Source organism: Antedon bifida, chromosome 3 (assembly GCF_963402885.1).
Source record: "Antedon bifida chromosome 3, ecAntBifi1.1, whole genome shotgun sequence".
In the NCBI taxonomy this organism is placed as follows: Eukaryota; Metazoa; Echinodermata; class Crinoidea; order Comatulida; family Antedonidae; genus Antedon; species Antedon bifida.
Window position 1 is genome coordinate 21,918,228 of NC_136228.1, and position 26,318 is coordinate 21,944,545.

The 26,318-nt window shown below is 32.9% G+C and overlaps 3 protein-coding genes across 3 annotated transcripts; 2 read left to right on the top strand and 1 right to left on the bottom strand.

The window, feature by feature from the left end:
* Positions 1–71: 71 nt before the first annotated feature.
* Positions 72–7,518, bottom strand: LOC144838239 (carboxypeptidase D-like). Its single transcript, XM_078693590.1, has 12 exons — positions 7,452–7,518; positions 6,633–6,813; positions 6,132–6,283; positions 5,787–5,826; positions 4,921–5,003; positions 4,086–4,262; positions 3,179–3,387; positions 2,432–2,584; positions 1,674–1,905; positions 1,025–1,164; positions 672–777; positions 72–462 (listed from the first exon to the last, which is right to left on the bottom strand). Exons 1-12 carry the CDS (start codon positions 7,516–7,518, stop codon positions 308–310), a joined length of 1,695 nt encoding a protein of 564 aa, XP_078549716.1. The 3' UTR covers positions 72–307.
* Positions 7,519–15,062: 7,544 nt separating this feature from the next.
* LOC144838240 (uncharacterized protein F54H12.2-like) lies at positions 15,063–16,391 on the top strand. The gene has a single exon (XM_078693592.1). It carries the CDS (start codon positions 15,063–15,065, stop codon positions 16,389–16,391), a length of 1,329 nt encoding a protein of 442 aa, XP_078549718.1.
* A 6,000-nt stretch (positions 16,392–22,391) lies between these two features.
* LOC144838241 (uncharacterized) lies at positions 22,392–23,564 on the top strand. Its single transcript, XM_078693593.1, has 4 exons — positions 22,392–22,585; positions 22,682–22,837; positions 22,932–23,009; positions 23,463–23,564. The coding sequence occupies exons 1-4, from the start codon at positions 22,418–22,420 to the stop codon at positions 23,562–23,564; spliced, it is 504 nt and encodes a 167-aa protein (XP_078549719.1). The 5' UTR covers positions 22,392–22,417.
* Positions 23,565–26,318: the final 2,754 nt, after the last annotated feature.

A 26,318-nucleotide genomic window follows, 5' to 3' on the forward strand; every position in this document is an offset into this window, starting at 1 on the left:
ACCAGTGTAATACAGATCAAACCAGAAATCCCCCTCCCCGAAAAGAAGAACGCAACATTTTGTGTCGGGAATTCCGTTTATAAATTTATTATTAAAATCAAATCAGAACACGTACAGACTTTGTTTTATAAAAATGTACATAACACACACGTTATTTATTCATATCATACAATTTAGACAAGATGGTTCATAAAAAATATTTAGAAATGTAGCTAGGAAACTATAATAATATACTTTGGAAATATATAATATTGACATACATCTTATGTTAAGGTACAAATATAATACAATTTTTAAAAACTATTTGTTATGGTACCTCTCGTCGACTGAGTACAAAGTTTAGAGGCGTCACCGAGTTTTCTACTACTTCAACCACGAAACCTTTGCTGAAATATCCTTCCGCCGATACTGTTATTGTGTAGGTACCTGGTAACAATAAACGCCAATATTCACCGTCTTTTGCTAAAGAAAAAGTATATAGATATTAAATCATAGATAATATAAATATGGTTCATTTTAACATATTCTTATTCATACGTAACAACATGGAAATGTTGAATGTTTAAAATGGTTGATCAAAATATATGGGTAAATTATTTCTAACCATTCACCAATGGTGGCGAATTTAAACAAAATCTGTTTCAATTAAAGCAAAAATCAATTCAACTTACTTGAGGTGACGTCATGATTGATTCCTGGTCCTCCTACATGTACTACCGCTCCTTTGATAGGCATATCGTCAGTGCTTGCTATAATACCCTTTACTCCCATATGAATCTGAAATGTTAAAAATAAATATGTACATAATATTACATACTTTTTATTTTAGTGTATGTGATATCACATGTGCCAGAAAGGAATACACACACCGCTATCATCATCATCATCATGATCTTTAACCGTAGCAGTAATATACAGTAATATAAAGTTACTTTGTTGTAACCAAGTCCGACTGATGACATCATGAACCACTAATGAATGGTAAAGAATTAACCGTGGAAATGTTCCACTACAATTGACTTACCTGGTACATGTACTGAATGAGCGCATCTTTGTTGTCAACCCATTCCTTTTCTAATCCCGATTCTGACGAGAATTTAATGCAATCTAACTCGAGCGTTATATCAAAACAATTCGTGTGCAGATAATCATAATCTTGAAGGCCTTTAAAGGAAATACACAAAATAAATATTGTTTATCATCATGGTTTTGTTTGTTGAATTACCTAAAATTGTGTCCGGTATTACTGCATTGGCTCTCACCAAAACTAACGTTACAAGAAGACGTATTGAGATGATGCTATGCCAAAATCTTGACATCGTTGTACCAATGTACATCCGGATGTAGGCCTACACCACATTTTTTGATAAAACTGAGGAAAAAGTAAACTAAACCACTAAACCGCCAAGTTTGCCATGATGTCATGACTAGGATTCCCATCAGAATCGACTTTGTTCTTTATGCCTAATTATCTATCTGAACAGTTTGTAGAACCACGTCAGAGTTGGGCAAACATCATCTCCCTGACGTGAAACTAGTCTGTTACTAGGCCTAGTTCATATTAGTAGGAAACACTAGGCCTATTTCATATATTAGTAGGCCTAACCATTATCATATTTAATGTGCTTAAGGAGGTTACAACATTATTATATGTTTAAATAATAAGAACTCACCTCCTTTGACCGTATACCAACTCGCACCATTGGTTATACCATCTTCAAATGTTCGTGCAAGATGTCTAAAGAGAGAGTCGCCTGGACTCATTGTATAAGATGGTCGCCCGTTAAAGGATCTTACGTCATCAAATGGATAATTTGCTACCAAATCGCCATCGTGCATGTTGGCAGATAGCACAAAAGGGTATTCCTCAACCCATTCAATGTAAGCTTGTACTTCGGGTTCAGGCTGTTGAAAAATAGTGAAAACAAATAGTTATACATTTCTAAGTTCAAAACATTTGCTTGTGTGGCACTGATAATTAACACAAAGCATAAACAGTAACTTCAAACAGGATAATTACACAATCAAACGTTATGTAATGTGCTGATAAATGAACACGATGATGTCATATCACTACCATATTTGGGCACATCACAGTTTTTGTTTTTGTTAAACTGGTTTGATAGTGTAGACAGAGCTTAAAATCATAACATCATAACAACGTCCGTTCCCAATTACATGCATGTCAACTATTGCGATAATTTTCCAAATTCAATAAGATAGATAGTAGAGAAAGCTTGATAATAACTAGGCCTAATGGTCCGTTCAGGCTTAGTTATTTACCCGGGTAGCAAGCTGGTTTCACGGGCACAGTTATCGCTAACTTTGGTGGGTAGGAAACCAACTTAACCTGGCAAAACAACTAAGCCGAAACGAGTCCTAAGTTGCGTGTGCTTGCATACAATTCATTAAAAAAACAAAATTAATTTACCACATAATTCGTCGTATCTTTGCCGTACCCCAGATGATGATTTTTGCCACCAATAATTTCATTTCGATACATAATTGTATTTAGCCGCGGAAAGTTCCTGTTTAAATCAACAGAATGCAAATTATCACGACCATATGCATCAATAACCATATCCTGAAATTAAAACATTAAATATCATAGACAATATTTAATAATTTAGTCGACCTTGAGAGTTATAATTTTGGTGCAAACGTTAGGTACAAAAAGTTCTTATTCTGGCTTAGTTTCAATCTAGTCCACTGATGCATGGTATAGTTACATGAACAAGTCGCTATACCATTTTATTTCTTGCAAACAGATTTAATATATTTGTCATGGGGATTGGTTTTAAAGTACCTAACATCAAGATCACTCATCATCACACTTCATCTGTACGCGCGTTTGTTACATGTTTTTTCATACACACATCACGCATCCGCAACCAACCAAATTTCATTTGTACCTCGTTGTTAAAATGACAATAAATAATATCGTATTGTATCGTAATTGTTGGGTCGGTTGCAGTATCTATTTAATAATTTATTAGAAGAGAACATTCCTCAAACCAAATGAAGATTTTTTTAGGCCTACGCGGTTGAGCATTTTGTAAAGGGTCTCAGAACTAAAGAAAAAATACATGTTCTTGGTAAGATCCACGTAATTGCTAAATAAATGTACATTGAATTTATGATCATTTAGATGATAATACCGGTGATTATTATTTCTTACGAATTCTTTGTAGAACTGGAAGGCCTTCTCGAAGCCATCAGGGTTGAGACTTGGAAGCAGGTGGATCCGGGTGTGGTCGACAAGATACCTAATAGTGGCATTACCAGCATGATACCCATTGCAAAGGTACTCAGCTAACTTTAAGATCAACTCGCGTCCAGTTACCTCGTCTCCGTGCATGTTAGCAATATACTTAAATTCTGGTTCAACTGTCAACAAATAAATTGATAAGTTATAAGTACAGAGTCATAAGATTTTATTATAATTTGTTGAATGAAACGTTACTAGTTATATTGAATATAAGTTAAATATTAACATCTTAAATTTATTATACACATTAACAAACAATGGTAAGTAAAAGTACATCCGCTGAATATGTCGTTTATTGTACCCTGCACTTATGGCAAACACTGATAGGCCTACTCTGTCTTGAATACTGTATATTATACATAGGCAGTCGTCTTAAAATTAATTAAAGTAAATATGGTATAACTGGATATTATAATGAATTTATAGATTTTTGCTATTCTTAAAATCCAAATAACGTTTTACGTCTAGGACAAAAATTGTTAATAAGACTACTAAAAAGATACTAAAAAATCTGTATTATTTTAAGTTATATACAGTAGAAAAATGATTAAGGTGATCGAATAAAGTGTTCCTTTAATGGTTTGGCAGCAGTTTTAAAACACGTCATATTCCTCTCGTTGTTATGAAATTATCCCATTATCCCATCATAATACACATTTATGTATTCACAATTCACAATTACATTTACAATATTTAATAGTATATCAAAAGAAGCGAGCGCTTGTCAGTTTGGTAACCATTATTTAAATGCATTTAAATAGGAGTCTCCACTGAGGAGTGTCTTAAAATAGTTTGAAAAAATTGTAAAATAACGTACGAATCTCGTGTACACCAACATTGTTGCTTATTTCCAATGCGTACAACTGTCTTCCGTCAACACTTTGTCCGATACTGTACTTCTTGGTAATATTAGGATAAGCTGTCGTGAGATTCTGGAAAAAGATTCTGATATCGTTTGAATCATGATAACGGAATTCATGGAATGACGTACGATCTGCAAGAACAAATGAAATAATAATAATTACATTAAAGATGAAGATTAACTAAATTAGACTTTGAATAGGTTATTTTGTAGTTTTAATAAAGTTAATTCCTTCCGTGAAAAAAAAAACAAAAAAAACATTTTTCTCATATAAAATGACCAAATTAATGGTCAAATTCAACCAAAAACCCATTGGCTGGCAGCCAATTTGCTTTAAATTACAGTTTTTCAGGTAAATAATTTTTTTGTTCGATTCCATTTTTGTTCAAAGTGGATAACTAGTATGTGACAATAAAATGACATATTCAACAAAAACAATTTAAAAAATTATTTTTTCAGGGGGACAATACATCTTTACATTATACAGTATATAAGAAATCCAGCAATAAAACAATAAAATCCATCTTTAGGGACACGCCTATTCGGGAACGCCCCTATTAAGTTGGGACACTTTCTCCGTGAAACGAACAGAGAGAAAGACATGGTTAATCACTTTGACAAAAACTTGGAAACTGTTAAGGAGTTCCATGCTGGTTAATATGGTTCTACTGTATACTATATATTCGTTTGTGAGCTTTTTAAACTAATATAATTTAGTGGAGCTTTTTATTTCTGTTAGGCTTAGTTGATTTAAAATAATTTTTAAAAAATAACTGAAAATGTGACTTACTTCTTGTTCTTTCACATATAGCCTCGTCAGACCCATCACTGCAATCTGGTGAACCATCGCATGCTAAGTTTGAGTCGATGCATCTGTTGAGGAAACCATTACGGTTATAAACGTTGAGTGAATTACAAAAACGTAATTAAATTATATTATAACAATGCATGATACTCAGTATTAATATGCTAACTGTAGACTGTGTCCCGGTGGGCATATCTTTGCAACTACCTTAGGCCTAAAGGCACATAATTTTATTTTTTAATGAAATGAAATGATACAAATAATTGTACTGAGAAAAACTAAAATTAGAAATACTAATTTCAAATCATTTTCATATAGGCGGTACTTTCATTTTTGTATACATGTAGGGCAGGTTATTTCCAACTTCTTTAGGTTATAAATCGAATAGAAATCTTCTTGACTACATGGAGTTTTATTTTTAAGATTTTAAGAGTTTCTTAGAAAACTATTTAACAAAGATGCTACTTCAATCTGAATGCATTGCAGTAAAAAAACAAGGAGGAATACTTGATGGCCCATCGGCATATGGTAGAAACAATGCCCTTCACCAAAGATTTGCTACTTATATTAAATCAACATACAATTAAAAAAAATATGAATTCTATTAGGCCTATAGTTTTTAGTGTTTCTTCCTCTGAATCGTGGCTATCGTTAGACCTATAATTATGCTATTTTACAAATAAAACGTATAATGAATCAGATAAGCACAGTGTTTTATTCGTTGGCAGAGTAAGTTGATAATAAAGCATGGTTCCACTACGCGTCTGTGCTGGCGTGCGTGAATGTGCGTTTTCACAGACGAGTAGCTAAAGAGGTAGGAAACAAGCTTAACCGAAAATAATGAACCTTACTTTCCGTCACTGATGCATCCGAATTCGCCTTCAAGACAAGCTGTGAAAATAAAAGGAAAGCAGATTATGATTATAAAAATAAATATAGGCCTAATTGTCTGCAAGTGAATATAAAGTTAAAATTGTTTAATTTAAACCAACAAATCCGACCATATCATGAGCACGATTTCATATGTATATTATTTTTGGAAAAACGTATTGATCATATTTTGAAAAAAATGTAGATATATATTTTTCTAGACATTTCATTTGTGATTAAGAAAACAAATTTATCTTCCTAATTTCGTGTAAAAACATTACTATTAACTACTTCCTATGTCTAGATTATAACTGAATTTCACGCACCTCTGAAGCACGATAGTCCCACGTCGTAGGAGTGTTTACAGTCCGTTTCACCCCACACATCATGGCTACAATCATCGATGGTTTCATCAGTTAGATCGCAGCTTAGTTCTCCCAACCAAACCTTCTCTGGAACATTTGTTCGCATACCTCGTCTATGTAGAATTAATAACACAGATTAATTTGTAATTTGATTGAATGTTATCAATTATGATCTCTTGGCAACTGCTAATTCTACAGGCTTCCATCGTTTACACGCGTCTATCTAAGCTCGATTTTTGTCGATTTTGGATATGCTATTCTCTAAGAAATTTTGAAATGTAAACAATTCAGTTGTACCATTTCCCCCGACTGAACCTTAAAACTAGCAGAATGCATAGGGGCCTAATAATAGTACAGTTTAAATCGGAATTGCTGTCAACCACCAACATTTCTTTGTATTTTTACGAAAAGAAATTGTTCTTGTTGTATCTTGTGAATATTCTAATTGTAAAACCAACTTACCTGGCTTGTTTTTGTTTACTTAGCATTTGATAAACACCTGGGTACCCCAACTGTCTACAGATTGAAGCAGCCGTTACGGTCGAAAACTGTTTCTTGCAAACTGTCCCCCATTCACCATCATGGTATACCTCAAGGAGTCCTTCCCGTGGAATACGCCCACCGTTCAAACGTATTGTGTTACCTTACAGGAGAAGGAACTGATTGGTTAATTTTATTGATTTTATGTATTTCGGCACATGTGGCCAAGGATTACCAATAGTAAATCACTCTCCTATCAATACCTATGAACCAGTTCACCGGGGTGATCATCTACTCGTCTCGAATAATGAATTCTTTAATGTTCACACAGACAAACTGTATAGCCTAACACTGGACCAACGATTTAAAGTCATTATCCGAGAGAAGACTTGTTCCACCACCCTAATTAGGAGCGAGTAGGCCTCGAACACATGCCGATATTGTTGGCTCTTTAGGTACGGCGCCCTGCCTTAATCAATCGGTCATCCATTGGACTCGCTTAAATAACTATATAAGCATTAGGATTTGTAGGCCTTCATAGCATTGATTGAAACTGCGAGTAGCTAAGAGTATATACTTATTTTTTTAATATAAGAGGGCCTATACGCACAGTAATATTAGGAAAATCATACTGCGATATTTTATCATTCCAAAGTGTAGGAATTACATTTTATTAAAATCATAAATAGGCCTATGTTAACTATTAGATTCTTACTATAGTTAATAAACAATTTATATAAAACTATTAAAAAATATGATAAGATATTTTATAGGCCTATAAGAAAAATCAGTTTTACTTACCACGTGCAAAAGATATTTCCAGAAAAACAAAAGCAAGAGTGAAAATCGCAGATAGTTTAGAGGCCATATTATTGACGTGTGAGCTCTTTTACCTCAAGTGTATTTTTGAGGAAATCACAAGTTTATGACCAAGTTATAACGCCGTCCACACCACAGAATAGATGGATCAACCTGAGTTTTCGGCATGTATTGAATATAGGACTATTCCATTATTATTTATAGGGGTGTTAGTCAATATGTTGGGTTGGGTGTGTCAGGCTTGTTGAGGCTTCTATTGTTTGTGTCATTGTGCCAATTGTTTTGTATTTCACTGTGTTTGAGAAAAACAAACAAAAAACTGCTGCTGTAGTTAGCCTATAGCTTTTATTATGTGTCTGTAAATTATATCGTATTTTACACTATATAGGCCCTAACATGTTTGTTTAATCAACAGTTAAATCAAGTAGCCTCTACAAATAACAAGAAAAGATCAAGAAAAAGATTCATATACATACATTTTAATCGTATTTAATTTATGTTTTAATTTATATAAAATATCCAATTTATATTTTAATTTATATAAATACATCCATGTTTGTTTTTTTCTCAACAGTTGAATCAAATAGCCTCTACAAACAACAAGAAAAAAATCGATAGATCGAAAAATACATTCTTCAAACTTTATTCAAATATAAGGCACAAGAACTTTAACATTATTTAATAAGGCACAAGGAACATATACTATTTTAACTTACTTAATCTGTTTAATTTATATTATGCCATATCTTTCTCGCCACATAAATTCGTCAAGGTATTCCGGTAACCATTCCCATTTACACCCATTCTTTTTAACTTTAATTTTTCACGATTCCAGTAGGATTCTATGTTTTGAGTGTGGACTCCTGTTATTGGATCAACAAAATTCTTACTGTGGTTTACTGTTAAGTGTCCATCTACCACATCCAGGTCCTGTACTCTGGAATAAACCTTCCATTTATTTGATGGTCATTTTAATATAAGGCATATTTTGATGATTGTAACATCCACATTAATTATTTAATGATCAAGCATAGATGGTAGGTCTAATTTTAATAGATTGGTTTTTTAAAGATTTTCGATTGATTGTAAATATCAATATCAATTACTTAAATATTTTATATTGAAATAGGTGATAAACAAATTTTAATAGAAGACGTACTTTGAAGATTGAAAACATCTATGTAATATACTGTAGGCAGAGATTTATAAAAAATGTTGTTTATTTTAAAAAAAGAAACGTTACAGAGAATCCCAGATCAAGTTCAGATACAATGAACATTGTAGGGAACATACTGTAAGAACATGACAGAAACAAGATATTTAGACAAGTAGAAAAAGAAACATTATAATTGAGTTTGTTATTGTTATCAGTTATTGAAATAAGATTATTGGCATGTATTTATTTTGTCTGTATGGTATTTATATTTTTGTAATATTTTGTTTGGTTGGAATTCACTGAATCTTTTACAGTAATTTATTAATAACAGTACCTGTGATTTTACATTACCATTGACCATTGAAATTGACAGTAATTTTAATGTAGTTTTACAGTTATTTATCAACATTACTCTTGATTCTACATTATGGTAGACCACTTCCTTTGAAATCAACAGTAATTTTACTGTAGTTTTACAGTAATTTAAATTTACGGTAGACAACCGACTTTATGACCAACAATTTACTGTAGTTTTACAGTAATTTATTTTCAACAGTACCTGTAATTCTACATTACGGTAAATTACTGGCGTCCAGATTGCCAGTAATTTACCGTTTTTTTATAAGAATTTTTTTAACAGTGTAGGCCCTATATATCTTGTACTGGGGAAGGGTTAGTGTGTGTTGCATGAGAGAAAGCTCTGCAATTTTATTTCTGACTATTTTAGTTTTTGTGTCAGGATCAGCTGGAGAGAGAACCTCACAAACATATTGCTAACTCATTGAGTTGAACCAAACATGACACTACTAAATAACACTTAAAACTGGGTCGATGAAATAAAACATATACAGGTATACCTTAAATTAAATATGTTACACAATGTATGTTTTGCTTAATCTTATGCCTTTAGTGTACTGAATTTTTTAAAGTCATAAACGGTTGAGAAAAAAACAAACATGGATGTATTTATATATATTGTTTTTCTAGCTGTTTTACTTTATCGTTTTGATTTAGCTTTTCGTTTTTTTTTTGTATCTCTATTGAGATCCAGCCACTGATACCCACATCATTGTCATTGTTTCATTAATTTGCCTTTGGATTTATATAAATTAAAACATAAATTAAATAAGTTCTTTGTATGTTTTCTCTTTATTGTGAATAACGTTTGAATGTATTTTTTCTTGTTATTTGTAAGAGGCTATATAACTTGATTCGGCTGTTGAGAAAAAAAAACAATACTGTATTACATGAAATGTAAAATAAAACATGATATGATTTAACTGTTGATGGCCTATAACATAACATCCCTTACAAAAATTTTCTATAGAATTCTATAAAAAAAAATTCTATAGAAGATCTATAGAATTTTCTATAGATTTTCTATAAGGTTTTTTATAGAAACAATCTATAGAAATTCTATGGAAACTCTATGAAAACTCTATGGAAATTCTATAGATATTTCTATGGAAACTCTATGAAAATTCTATGAAAATTCTATGGAAACTCTATAAACATTCTATGGAAACTCTATAAAAATTCTATGGAAACTCTATAAAAATTCTATGGAAACTCTATAAAAATTCTATAGAATTTCTATGGAAACTCTATAAAAATTCTATGGAAACTCTATAAAAATTCTATGGAAACTCTATAAAAATTCTATAGAATTTCTATGGAAACTCTATAAAAATTCTATGGAAACTCTATAAAAATTCTATGGAAACTCTATAAAAATTCTATGGAAACTATAGAAATTCTATGGAAATTCTATAGAAATTCTTTGGAAACTCTATAGAGATTCTATAGAAACTCTGTAAAAATTATAATAGGTCTATAGAAACTCTATAGAAATTATATAAAGCTCTATAGAAATTCTATGGAGACTCTAAAGAAATTCTATAGAAACTCTGTAAAAACTATAATAGGTCTATAGAAACTTTATAGAAATTATATAAAGCTCCATAGAAACTCTATAGAAATTATATAGAGCTGTATACAAATTCTATAACATTTTCTATAGAACTTCCATGAAAAAGTTTCACTTTTCTATAGAAACCCAACAACTTTCTATAGAAAATGAGTAGCCAAACAATGTTTATTTTCTATGGGTGGTTGAGATCTTCAGCTTAAATACAAGTCCGCTATTAGACCTTCTTTCATGCGACAGCAAATCGTTTGTTAGGCCTAGGCGAAAAGAGTACTGTAATAAAATCTAAAGTCAATTTTTCATCTGTTTCAGTGCGTACTGCAATTTATTGAAATATCAATAAAATATTTAGGATAACAATATAAAAACGAAATTACAAGTAGAAAGAGAGGTACTTCAGCCCAGCCCAAAATGAATTTTCCTGATTACATAATATCCGCCAGGTGTTTTTATAACAATGGTTAACAATGGGTATAGTATAAGACATTAGTCATAGAGTCAGTAAAGATGCACCTTGTTAATTAAAACTAGTTAATTGAGGTTTTTAATTGATGTATGCCTTCAGCCCAGCCCAAAATGAATTGTCCTGATTACATAATATCCGCCAGGTGTTTTTATAACAATGGTTAACAATGGGTATAGTATAAGACATTAGTCATAGAGTCAGTAAAGATGCACCTGGTTAATTAAAACTAGTTAATTGAGGTTTTTAATTGATGTATGCCGACATAATCCAAAGACATAAGTTATTTGATCCGGATATTATAACAATGACTAAAACAAAAAGATAAGAATGAATGAAATAATAAGTATGTCTTGATTGAACTTTACCGACAGGTAATTAACCATCTTCCGGATTTGTTAACAAAGGGAAGAAATTGAAAAGCAGTGGCACGGGGTATTTGACATACTAAAGTTTAATGTGTGACGTCATGATGTTACTTTCACTTTTTTGATGATTTTTGTTTTTCCAATGTTTAGGTTTATTCTCATTTAAATTGGTTACGTTTACGAAAAGATTTCTTTGTTTCCCTTTAAAATAAAACAAAAAGAAGGGTAAAGAGGGACGCTACTGACATCATGCATAAATTATTTTAGTGTGTATAAATATATGGGTAAGTTTATAGTGAACTCATCAGTACCAGTTTTACAACGCACTAAGCTCACTTCTACATTCTTGATTAAGAGAATTTAGTACAGTTTTCATCAGTATGAACTTCTACAAACCAGCAGCTGATTACACCGATTCTAAATTAGCTGATAAGGCTAAGGCTACTATGCAGCGAGTTATGAGGTCTAGCAAGAGACAGAGAGTAGAAGATGAACCAAATACAAGCGCTTCTTTTCAACAAGATTGTCGACCTGTGGTAAAGAATCACTTTTTTAAGAATGATAGTCGAATTACAGTTACAGCTACTAAACGTATTAAACTTAATGAAACGAGGCACGTCGTTGCTCAACGTTGGGGAGATGATATGTACGTATGTATCCGAGAATACTATCAATCAGAACCAGATGGTAAATTTAAACCTGGGAAGAAAGGTATTAATTTAACATTGATGCAGTGGAGAGATCTAATGGAGCAAAAGGACATGGTCGATGAAATGTTTTTAGAATTGGATGGATTTGACGATTGTGGAACCGGTGTAGACATGAATGACAATGGAATGCCAGAAACACAAATGACCAAAAAAAGCTACAAGAATGACAATTACGATTGGTTAGAACAGTTCCCGTAATTACAATGTAATCTTTTGGAAAACGGAACGGATTGATGATCTTGAATTGAACAATTTTGGAAATGGGAGTACCCACTTTGAATGTGCATTTAAACATTTTAACCTGCGTGTTATTTTTTTGGTGTGGTTTTTTCAGTACTAAATAACATGCTAGTGTATTTGTAAAAGTAATTTAAAAAATTTAAATTTATCATTTGAATTAATTTGTTATTTCTTCATTTCTATTTAAAAGTTATTTTAAAATAAATTTAAATGTTTTTTTGAGTTAATGTATTTTGTTCTTTCTGTCTAAATAATATGTTAGTGTATATATAAAACTATTTTTTTTTTTTTTCTCTATTTAATTGTTATTATGTATTTTGAATTTTATGTTTTTTAAAGTGTACTGCGTGTTTTGCAATAGAATGTGTATTGAAATAAATTTTGTTTTTTTAACAACAACAACGAAAATGAAATTTGATCTTTGCGTGTTATTTAAGTATTTGAATTATTTTTATAATTTTTCATTTGGATGATTGAGGGTAATGAGTATGGATGAGAAATTGAGAAATGTGTATTACGACCCTAAACACCCCGGTAGTTTTGGTGGTGTGGATCGACTTTATCAAAATGTAAAAGACGATTTAAATATTACCAAGAAACAAGTTCAGGAATGGCTGAGCAATCAAGATACATATACTTTACACAGATCTATTCAACGTAATTTCCAACGAAACCGAGTACTTGTAACGACAATTGATGAACAATGGGAAATGGATTTGGTTGACTTGACTTCATTAAAACGTTACAATAAGCAAAATACATTTCTTATAACATGCATAGATGTCTTATCTAAATATGCGTGGGTTATACCGATAAAGAACAAGTCTTCAGATACCGTATTAAAAGCTATGAAAAAACTGTTATCAGGTAAAAGAAAACCGATTAAAATTCATACAGATAAAGGTACAGAATTTATAAATAAAAAAGTACAAACGTATCTGAAATCTAAAGATATACATTTCTTTACGACAAACAACGAAACGAAGGCAAGCATAGTTGAGCGATTCAATAGAACTTTAAAAACGAGAATGTGGAAATTGTTTACAGCAAACGGTAATAAAAAATATATCGACGCACTTCCTAAATTAGTTTCCAGTTACAATAATTCAAAACATAGATCTATAGGAACTGCACCGATTCTCGTTACAAGCGACAACGAGCACGAAGTGTGGCAGAAATTGTATGGTGAAAGAAAGCATCCGATAAAACGCTTTAAGTTTAAAGTCGGTGATCAAGTGCGTATCAGTAGATATAAGATGATTTTTGAAAAAGGTTATTTAGCAAACTGGACAGAAGAGATATTCACTGTATTTAAACGTAAAGGAACATCAATGCCAACGTATCAAGTAAAGGACTGGAACAATGATATCATCGAAGGAAATTTCTACGAAAAAGAATTACAAAAAGTTTCAAAATCTGATAAAGATGTATATCGCGTCGAAAAAGTAATTAAAAGGCGAAAGCGTGATGGAAAGACAGAATATTTCGTTAAGTGGCTAGGGTACCCTGCTAAATTCAACAGTTGGGTTCAGAATCTAGTCAGATAAACACGAGCATCATGTCATCTCAGTTTCACGTCTCACTACCGAGCAATAGTTCATTGAATTATTTTCCTGAAAATACACTTACAAGTTACACTACAAAATTAGCCGAGTCGATACGATTAAAAGGCGAGTGGGAAGTTGGTTTAACTGAAATACAGTACCCACATACGTGGTACAATGTAGACGATACAAACAATAAAATTTGGGTACGATTAAACGTTTCTCAAATAGAAACAGCAACGATGGAATACAAAATCGAAATTACAAACGGATATTATAGTTCAGGTTCGAAACTGATTGATACGATAAACTCTGCTTTAAGAAAAAAGAAGTTGGATGATAACATAAGGTTTAAATTCAATTCTGTATCGGAAAAAGTTAATATTTCAACCGATATTCTGACATCTATAACGTCGTTAGGAGGTATGCAAACGTTATTGGGATTCGACATATCTTCGATTCTATTAAATTCAAATGTTACAGGAAATCATCCGATTAATCTTCATCATCGTGTACCTGGTTTATACGTTTATACAGACGTGATCGAACATCAACGAGTTGGAGATGTAAGCGTTCCTTTATTGAGAATTGTACAAACCAAGGAGAGTCAAATGAGAAACGTTACTTCTCACGAATACATGATGCCTCACTACAAGCGTTTAATAAAAAAAGAAATTGATACCATTTCGATAGATATAAGGAGTGACACTGGTGAGAAAGTATCATTTCAACGCGGGAAGGTTTTAGTGAAGCTTCATTTTCGACAGAGTAGATCATCGCATCTCATTTAATCATGCCTAACGCGTATGAGGATTACTACGTAGGTCAAGCTGGCGGTTTAAGCCTACCTGTATTTCATGGATCATCTAATCAGAGAGGGTACGGATTAGGTGGAATGTTGTCTGGTTTGTTTAAAAAAGCTGTACCGCTTTTAAAAAAAGGTGCCAAAACTCTAGGAAAACAAGCGTTACGAACAGGAGCCGAAATAATGGAGGATGCTATAAGTGGACAAAATATCAAACAAGCTGCAAAACGTAGAATTACGCAAGCCGGTAAACGAATTGTTTCTCAGAATGGTAACGGAAAAGTGAATAAAAAGAGAAAGCGAAAAAGCAATGAAGTCAGTCGAAGAAGAACTAAGAGAGCGAGAAGATCCTCCGATATATTTGATTAATAATAATTACTATGGCGTACGTACACAAACAATCTTGCGAATGTTTAAAGTCAGAATTGGATTTGTTTTCTGTTCCACCGACTCAAACAAGTATTACGAAGGGACAATGGGTTCAGTATCATCCTTTCAATAGTATTACCGATACAGGACCGGTTCAATTTAACATTCAAGGTTCCACCGAAGAATACGTAGATTTATCACAGACTATGTTACGAGTTAAAGTTAAAATTACAAGAGGCGATGGAACAGATTTGCATGCTGACGATCCTGTCGGACCTACTAATTTACTACTACAGTCCTTATTCAATGAAGTTGACGTTTCTTTGAATGAGAGATTAATTACTCCATCGAATAACACTTATTCGTACAGAGCGATGATTGAAACCTTGTTAACGTACGGTGCTGACGCGAAGGAAACTCACCTTACAGGTGGATTGTTTTATAAAGATACAGCGGGTAGAATGGATGTAGCAAATCCAACTTTAGACGATGCTGCTGCGAATCAAGGACTTAAAAAACGATCTCAGTACATACGAGGAAGTCGATTGGTTGATTTGATAGGACCTATTCATTGCGATATATTCTTTCAAGATCGTATGATGCTTAATGGAGTTGACATTAAATTAAAATTGCATCGAAGTAAAAACGCATTCTGTTTGATGTCATCCGATGCGCAAGCTGGTTATAAGTTACAGTTAGAAGATGCATCTATTTACGTACGAAAAGTGAAACTAAATCCATCTATAGCGCTGGCTCATGCAAAAGCGCTGGAGCGCGGGTCAGCTAAATACCCTCTTCGTCGAGTCGAGGTTAAAACGCTGTCGATACCGCGGGGGAACCTTTCCTTTACCCGAGAGTCGCTGTACAACGGGAATCTACCGAAACGCTTAGTGGTAGGATTAGTAGGAACCGACGCTTTCAACGGTGATTATAGCAAAAATCCATTTAATTTTCAACACTTTAACACCAATTTTATATCCTTATATTTGGACGGTGAGCAAATACCTTGGAAACCATTAAAGCCTAATTTTGAAGCAAACGGTGAAGGAAGTTATATTTTAGCCTATCAAAGTTTATTCTCCGGATTAAATACATTATTCGACGACACGGGAAATCAAATATCCAGAGAAGACTACGCCAGAGGATACACGTTGTTTGCATTCGACCTTACACCCGATTTATCAAGCAGTGGACATTTCAATTTAATTAAACACGGCAATATACGTCTTGAAATTCAATTTGCTACCGCTTTGGTCGAAACAATTAACGTAATAGTTTATTCAGAATTTGATTCATTAATAGAAATCGATAAGTCTCGTAACGTAATTTTAGACTTTTAAAAAAAAATCATGGATACTGTGCAACTTTTAAAATTAGTTAAATCTGATCCATTAACTCAAAGATACTTTCGAGGTGTATATCCTTCAGATTTGTTACCTAAAAGAATAAAAAGTTACCCTAGTGCTTACATAGCAAATGTTGATGATAGTAGTCAAAACGGTTCGCATTGGGTCGCTTTTTTTCTAAACAATATTAACGAAGGTGAATTTTTTGATTCATTCGGACATTCGCCTCAATATTACAGTAATCATTTTGTAAATTTTCTAAATCGTACGGTAAACACGTGGACTTTTAATGATACGGGTTTACAGGCTCCATTGTCGACCGTCTGTGGTCAATATTGTATTTTTTATATTGTTCATAAATGTAGAGGTATTGACACCTCAAATATAGTTAATATGTTCACTAAAGATAAGAATACTAACGATGCACATGTTAATGATTTTGTAGAACGTAGATACGATGTTAACCTACCGGTGTATGATAAGGAGTATATAAAAATACAATTTGTCAAAATGTTAACTAACATATTTTAATTAAGTATTGTCTTTTTCATATTGGTATTAAAATTTAAATGTTGAAAAAAAAAAAAATATGTGTATGTATCTTTATTACGCGTTGGTTAGTAAATAATGAAAGAAAGAAAACAACAAACAACGAAATAAATTTGAATAATGAATACATTTAATAACTGAAAAAAACATTTTATAAAATTGATTAGAATCCAAGCCATTTCGGTTTAGTTTTAGTACGTTTCTTTTTAGTAATAGTATATTTTTTATCTTCATCGTCATCGTCGTCATCAAATCTTTCAAGTCGTTTAGATTTTGTAGATGTGGTTTTTGAAAGAGGGCTTATTTCCCCAGATTTTAGACGTTGCAACATGTTGCGTCGTGTAGCATTTCCAATCAAACTTTCTGGCGTGTTCAACTTCGCCAACACCGATATAAATTCTTTCCACCCCACTGGTTCAAATCCTCGCCTTTCTTGTATCATATCTTTGGTTAAATCAAATAAATTACTACCCTTTAGCAATTCTCCTTCGATGATCATTTCACCGTATTTTGTCCAATCTAAAATACCCATATTTCTGTATCGGTCTATTCGATCTAAAAATGTCTTAGTTTTTGATTTTAACGATATAGGCATGCTTTGCAATACTTCTTTTGTCATCGAATCATCCTTGATTGCTTCTGTCGATTCATCATTCTTGTCTTCGTCATTAAGAGGTCCATGCATATTTATGTTCATAGGTGAAGGGTTGTTAACGGGCTTCTCTTTATTTAAAAAACGCTGAAGTACTTGATTGTACATTGTGATTTTATCGTGATCGCTAATATCCTGTCTATTAAGAATAGTCTGCATAGAGTCATCTAATCCGTTAGTTATTGTTTTGTGCTTTTGTTCATAGTGCTTGCTATGTAGCAATGTATTTGCCAATTCTTGAGGAACTACAATCAATTTTTTTGTGTGCTCCATTTTATTCCAAAAGTAATCCGCCCAGAGTCTGTAATATAGGTTTCAAAATAAGACCAAGAAATCCTCCCTTTTGAAGTAGTATACGCTTACGTCGAAGCGTAGGTATAGCTTTATTGGAAATATCACGCAAGTGTTTCCTATGCTTCGCCAACTTCTTCTTATGAGCACTAGACACCGGTACACTACCTTTTAAGATGTTCTTTGCACACTCACAGATTGCTGTTACTAATTGACTGTCGGCATTCTCAAGCAGGGCCTTTCTTTGTTTAGGCGTACATTTAGCTAAAAACTTTAAAGTGTCTGCGTTCTTTTTGATACGTTTTGACATGTTGTGAGTTTGTATTGGAATGACTAGAATAATTTCAAATCACATGTGTTATACTTTTGGTACGTAAGCGTAATGTTTATCTACTGAAAAGATATTTGTTCGTATTCTCATTTCTTCCGACGTATGTGGTTTGAGATCAATGAATAAGTATCCGTACGATTCACGCGTAGCGTCATTAAATGCCTCTTGTAAGAACCGCCCTTTGCCAGGATACATTTGTTTCGATAAATTCAATATTTGCGTTTTATCCCGTGGATTTTTAAAAAGTACGATATAATGAGCATTCAAAGTAATGGTACGGATTTCTTTGGAACCGTAGAAGAAATTTTGCATTATAAATATCACTGAAATGTTTCTATGATGAGAGCCTTTGGTAAACAAATTAACGACTCTTTTATCGCTACTGCATTCTGTCATCAAATCATCTATTATTTATATAGTATCGTTTCTTTATTTCTCTGAATGCTGCAGATATAAAATAGAACTGGTTTACGTTCTAAGTTATATATATATTTATATAGTATCGTCTCTTTATTTCTCTGAATGCTGCAGATATAAAACATAACTGGTTTAAGTTCTAAGTTATATATATTTATATAGTATCGTCTCTTTATTTCTCTGAATGCTGCAGATATAAAACAGAACTGGTTTAAGTTCTAAGTTATATATATTTATATAGTATCGTCTCTTTATTTCTCTGAATGTTGCAGAAATAAAACAGATCTGGTTTAAGTTCTAAGTTATATATATTTATATAGTATCGTCTGATCGACTGCCCAAAACATTTGTATGACGTACTTGGCGTTTCATAGATTCTATTGGCGGCCGCTTTCGCTCGCGGCCGCTTTGGTCATATACCCAATTCGTCATGTTCCAGGGTACGCGGTGCGTGATTGGGAATAGGCCTAGACTTCTTGTTTGATGTGTTGTTGTGGACGACTCAAACACAATTGCCGCCCGCCGTGGTGTGGTGGTCAAATGCAGCAGCTGAGCCCGCGTGTGTGTGTTGTTGTGTGGTGGTGGTGGTGCGGTACCCACGTATGTTCGCTCGCTATGCAAAAGCCTGAAATTCGATACTTCCTGGTTACGTCACTCATCAATAGAGGGCGTAAACATACCTTCGTAGTTTCGTTACTTGGCAACGATAAACAAACAATCGCGCCGACGAAAAAGACAATTAAAAGTCGTATAACTACGGTAAGAATTCATAATTTTATTTTTTTTAAATATATGTTTACTTTTAATATAATAATACATACTTAGTGAAATTTTCAAAATTTTTAGTGAGCAAAAACAATTATAAAAAACGATTTTAGTATAGGCATATCAAATTACCAAAAGTATCATTATAAAAACATTAATTAATATACAAGGCATATAATTTCTGTAATAATTAAATTTTCAGAGTTTTTTGTCATTATCAAATAAAACTTAAAATGCACTCTTGATGTTGAGCCTATTCTAATTTTTTTTTTATTTCAGGTCGATGTAGAAGACTATTTCCTGTACTTTAACAAAATAATACTAGTAATATATTAATATTAGTATAGGCCTCACTGTGTAAAACGTCATTCTTTTATTAAAATTGAATATGGAAAAGCATGTTATAAATCTAAATTACTTGTGTCGTATATGTGGGAACAGGCTAAAACCTTATGCCTCCAGACAAGGAGCCAAGGAAATCAGGCGGTTTGCTTGTTCCAACTTTCAACCACAATTTTCAACTGCTTTAAACATCAACATTTTGCAAGATATTGATGGTGTTCACCCCAAGTATTTCTGTCTGCTGTGCATGGGATATTTGCAAAAAAACAAACCATGCAATGTAACCCAGTGGCAACCCCATCATAGAACAGGCGACTGTAGTACATGTGCCCAATTTGAGACACAGAAAAGTGGCGGTAGACCGAAGAAGAAGAAAAGAGGTTTAGCAACTGAAAGCTATAAAATAAAACATGCAACTACCGTTGCAGTGGAAACACATTTTAAAAACTTAAAGCCTCCGTTTCTTCAGCCAATTTCTGGCTCCTTTCATGTTTCAAGTTCACTTGATAATTTTAAATGTGGTATTTGTAAACTTGTTTCGTCTTTTCCTGTGGTTACATCTTGCCATCACGTTATGTGCAAGTCCTGCATTCAACCGTTGTATATGGATTGTGATACTGTCCAATGTTCTGTATGTAATGTACCTGTGCATTTTTCATGTATTAACGATGTTCAGTCAATCTTTGCTGAATGTTATCTGTCTGTTCCTGTTGTATGTAAAAGATGTCGTACTGTAGTGAAATGTAAATGTATCAGTGACCATGTATGCCTGCCAGACCACTGTTATCTATCATCGCCAACTAACTTAACATCAACGCCAGTCACTCCTCGTGATCAATTACAACAAACGAACCAAATAGATGACATATTAAACCATCCACTTGGTACTCCAGTAACGCCACTGATGGAGGAAGTTGGTCTACACATCCTAAAAGCAAAATTGAAACAGTCGAACAACAACACAACTGAGTTTAGTGTTAAAGGAAAGGTACTTTTTTAATGGTTATTACTGTATAATCAAATTGTTAATTATTACAAAAAACTTAAAACTTAAATTCAATAAAAACTAACAAGTTTACTTAATTTTATTACTAAAAATAACACCAACTATAGAAATGTATTACCTTTTTTCAAAAACCAGAAACTAAAAACAATGGCGATGCCGATACCACGAAAAAGCTCATCTGATGCAGGCTGGAGAACTGTTCACAACAGAAGTAAATTCATCGATGATGTACGGTGGGCAGTAAGTGGAGGAGATTCAGAAGCTCAAAGAGATGATGAGTTTTCTCAATTTAAAAGTCCGATACGTCTTCCAACTGGTGATTTGCTATCTTTAAAAACAAATCTTGGCCTAACATGGAAAAAAAACAGAGAACTGAAATGGTAAATAACAAATCAACATTCTGCAGTATCTGAATCGAACACCCTCAACATTATAGTTTTTAATATTTTATTTTTTTTTTAAAGCTGGCTAAAAAAATATGGTGTCAGCACAGAATGCGAGGCAAAAATGAGGCACCAAAAAAACATCATCATTGACGACAACATCATTTCTGAATACGTCCCTATGGCACATTCCTGCAATGACACAGGGGATACAATCATCCAAAAAACTGCATGTGTTTCTGTTGCAAGTCTCAACAAAAAAATCTGCCAGCAATATGATGAACTAGAAAAGTAGGTTTTTTATTTGCTTTCATTAACAGATTTAATTTAATTACTGAATTTTTAAAAATGAATCAAATAAATATCAATACCTTTTACAGATTAAATCTTCTAACATGGCACGATGGCCACATCCTATCAGATGAGATGTGGGTAAAGATCGGAGGGGACAAGGGTGGTGGAAATTTCAAGCAGATGCTTCAGCTTTGCCATGTACCACGCCCCAATGCCCAAAATAATACAATCATCATCAATTGCTTTGAGGCCACCGATTCCAGTTTTAATTTAAGAACTGGCCTCAAGGATATCTTGCCTCAACTCGAAGAGCTGCAAAATTCCACATTAAGGTAAATATACCATTTATCTGTAAAATTAAAATATTGCACAAAATTGTACAAATATATTTGTGTAAATTAAGACAAATTATTAACTGGCTTCATTTTCTTAATAGGGGAAAACAAGTCAAAGTGTTCGTATTCGGTGACTACGAGTATTTGGCTCGTATATATGGCCTAACGGGTGCAAACGGTAAACAAACAATATATGTATTACAGGTACAGTACTGCAATTATTAGCAATTAATAAATGATGGATATTTGAAAGCAAATGTGTATTAAATTTTGTTTTAAAGGACGACATTACTGCTTGTGGTGCCATGTAACCAAAAAACACAAATCCCAACTCCCAAGGACATTGGACACTCTGAAGAAAGACTTGGACAGGTTCAGAGAGGCTGGTGGTAATATTTCAAAAGCAAAGAACTACAATAATGTAATTGCCAGCCCTTTGATACAAGTTCCCATTGACCATGTAGGTATTAAAACATTATTTTCTAAAAGCTTGCATGACTCTTAAATTTCATAAAACAAGGTAATTATTTTGCTCCCTCACTTTTTTAAATAGGTATGTCCTCCTGGCTTACATATAAGCCTAGGCTTATATTTAAAACACTTCAACAGTCTCGAAACTCCTACCAATATCCCCACATTCTTAAAGCACGTTGCCATGTCAAATCAAATCAAAGACCTAGAAAACAAGGCAGAAGACATACGCAATGGAATAGACCAACTTAAAGATTACTTAAGTGTCTTTATGCTATTGGGTGACACCAGTGGAACAACTGAGAGTATAATTAGCGAGATTCAAAGCCAAGAGGCACAAGAGGCACAAGTTGTAAGTTTAAATCAGACAATTAGAAAACATTTCTATACAGGTGGCATTTTTCCTTAGAATTATTTTATTTTCTAACAATATATTTATTGGTTTTAGAGAGCTGAAGCAGTCCATATTTCTAAAGACTTACCTGAAGTGAGAAAAGGGCCTTTGGTGGCAAAACTTGATGATGTGCTGAAATCCTTCAGGGTTAACAGACAGGCATATCACGGCAAATCGTTTGTCGGTAACCATATTCATAAGTGCTGCAAGGTATTTCATTTATGTTATATAATTATAGTAATGTCATTGTCATTTGACTTTTATACTATACTATTCATTTTATCATTGAATTATTTACTTTCAGCCTGAAAATATCAAAACACTTATGACAAAAATATGCAAGACTGCAATAGAACTCAGCCCAGAAATTAAAGAGAATGTTGTCAGTGTCACAACAAAATATGGAAGATTATTTAATTTGTTTGGGAACTGCCACAGGCAATACAATTGTGCCTCATTTTTCACAGAGGAGATGATATTGAAGCTTGGTAAAATCAATACTTATTATTTTTCTACTAAAATCTCAACTTCAGCTGCTCCACTAAATTCTTCGATGAGTTTCTTTCAGCACCAACAATATTTTTGTAAATATATTGAGTTAAATTTGCCTGGCTGTCTGGCCTGTCTCTCTAGCCTATCTGTCTGGCCTGTATCTCTAGCCTGTCTGTCTGTCTAACCTGTCTAGCCTGTCTGTCTAACCTGTCTAGCCTGTCTGTCTAACCTGTCTAGCCTGTCTGTCTGTCTAGCCTGTCTATCTAGCCTGTCTGTCTATCTAGCCTGTCTGTCTATCTAGCCTGTCTGTCTATCTATTACATATTTTTTTTTGTCTCTGAAGAATCAGACATTGAAGATTATGTGCAGTTCTTTCGGAAACACTTTCAAGAAACAGAGCCTCCCAAGATGCACATTCTGGAAGAACATGTGTCTGAATGGATAAGAAGATGGAAGTTCGGATTGGGATTCCATGGAGAGCAAGGAGGGGAGAGCATGCACGCTCAGCTTAACACCCTCAAGTCCAACATCCGTGGATTCAACGATGACCTTGGTATTCTGACCAGTGCAATGAAGGAACATTGGGTGAAGACATCGCCATCCATGTTGGCAGCCAAACCCTAAAGAAAAAAAAAAAAGAAAAACTCAAACCAAACAGCCCTTTTCAGGGCTACCTCAAACCAAACAGCCCTTTTCAGGGCTACCACAAACCGCAAACAATCTCAAACCAAACAGCCCTTTTCAGGGCTACCCAAAAACCGAAAGAGATTGTTAAGCAATAGTGTGTATTTATTATGTGTTCACAACAATGCAATGTACTAGTACTACTACTACTGAACAAATGCAATTCAACCACTTACACAATAGATATAATTCGACAATAGCTGCTAAATCCTAGTACTATACCTAGGCAACCCTCACTGCAGCCTCTTTATTAACATCACTAAAATAAAGGTAAGTGTCTGTGGCAACAAATATTCCTCTTGAGGTGATGTTTTCGTGAATGATTGTATTGGTTTGGAACTGAATCGGTTGACGGGTTGTCACTAGGGTAGTTAGTACTAGTAGTAGAAGATACAAGAAATTTTATTTGGTCCACTAGAAAATAGAAAGGATACTGTTTGTTCAACACCACAACCATCTGTTTAACATTATAGCAAATTATATATTGTTCCCTGAAACACAACCAAATTATTTTATTTACATACAATACATAAAACAATTTTAAACGACAATAATAATAAGCAAAATAAATTACATTTATAAAATTACCTTTCTACAAAATGGTACAGTCCAAAGTTGCGTTTTAACCGAAGCTACGCATGCGCGTTAGTGCCGCATGGAACGTACCATTTAAAATAGGGTTAGTAATAAAACCAATTTAATTTAAAAAATCAAATAAATGAAAAAAATAAAATTTAGAAGATCCGAAATGCATAAATTATCATTAAATACTTATTTGACACATTTTGGAAAGTAGAAATGTTCAATATTATATGAATTTCTACTATTTTTCTTCATAAAATGTAATTATTTACTCAAATTATTTTCCAGCATGGGCGATATCGTCGACCATGTGGCTTCAATTTCAAATAGTTGTTGACTATAAATTCAACAATTCAACGTAAACATTTATTTTCTTTCTTTCAATCAATAATAAAACAAATGAATAAGGTATTAAAAAAGTAAGTACGAGTTTCAAATAATACATTTCATGAATATAATATATAAACACGACAGGCAAATAAAGCGGATCAACCTGAGTTTTCGGCATGTATTGAATATAGGACTATTCCATTATTATTTATAGGGGTGTTAGTCAATATGTTGGGTTGGGTGTGTCAGGCTTGTTGAGGCTTCTATTGTTTGTGTCATTGTGCCAATTGTTTTGTATTTCACTGTGTTTGAGAAAAACAAACAAAAAACTGCTGCTGTAGTTAGCCTATAGCTTTTATTATGTGTCTGTAAATTATATCGTATTTTACACTATATAGGCCCTAACATGTTTTTTTAATCAACAGTTAAATCAAGTAGCCTCTACAAATAACAAGAAAAGATCAAGAAAAAGATTCATATACATACATTTTAATCGTATTTAATTTATGTTTTAATTTATATAAAATATCCAATTTATATTTTAATTTATATAAATACATCCATGTTTGTTTTTTTCTCAACAGTTGAATCAAATAGCCTCTACAAACAACAAGAAAAAAATCGATAGATCGAAAAATACATTCTTCAAACTTTATTCAAATATAAGGCACAAGAACTTTAACATTATTTAATAAGGCACAAGGAACATATACTATTTTAACTTACTTAATCTGTTTAATTTATATTATGCCATATCTTTCTCGCCACATAAATTCGTCAAGGTATTCCGGTAACCATTCCCATTTACACCCATTCTTTTTAACTTTAATTTTTCACGATTCCAGTAGGATTCTATGTTTTGAGTGTGGACTCCTGTTATTGGATCAACAAAATTCTTACTGTGGTTTACTGTTAAGTGTCCATCTACCACATCCAGGTCCTGTACTCTGGAATAAACCTTCCATTTATTTGATGGTCATTTTAATATAAGGCATATTTTGATGATTGTAACATCCACATTAATTATTTAATGATCAAGCATAGATGGTAGGTCTAATTTTAATAGATTGGTTTTTTAAAGATTTTCGATTGATTGTAAATATCAATATCAATTACTTAAATATTTTATATTGAAATAGGTGATAAACAAAATAATTTTAATAGAAGACGTACTTTGAAGATTGAAAACATCTATGTAATATACTGTAGGCAGAGATTTATAAAAAATGTTGTTTATTTTAAAAAAAGAAACGTTACAGAGAATCCCAGATCAAGTTCAGATACAATGAACATTGTAGGGAACATACTGTAAGAACATGACAGAAACAAGATATTTAGACAAGTAGAAAAAGAAACATTATAATTGAGTTTGTTATTGTTATCAGTTATTGAAATAAGATTATTGGCATGTATTTATTTTGTCTGTATGGTATTTATATTTTTGTAATATTTTGTTTGGTTGGAATTCACTGAATCTTTTACAGTAATTTATTAATAACAGTACCTGTGATTTTACATTACCATTGACCATTGAAATTGACAGTAATTTTAATGTAGTTTTACAGTTATTTATCAACATTACTCTTGATTCTACATTATGGTA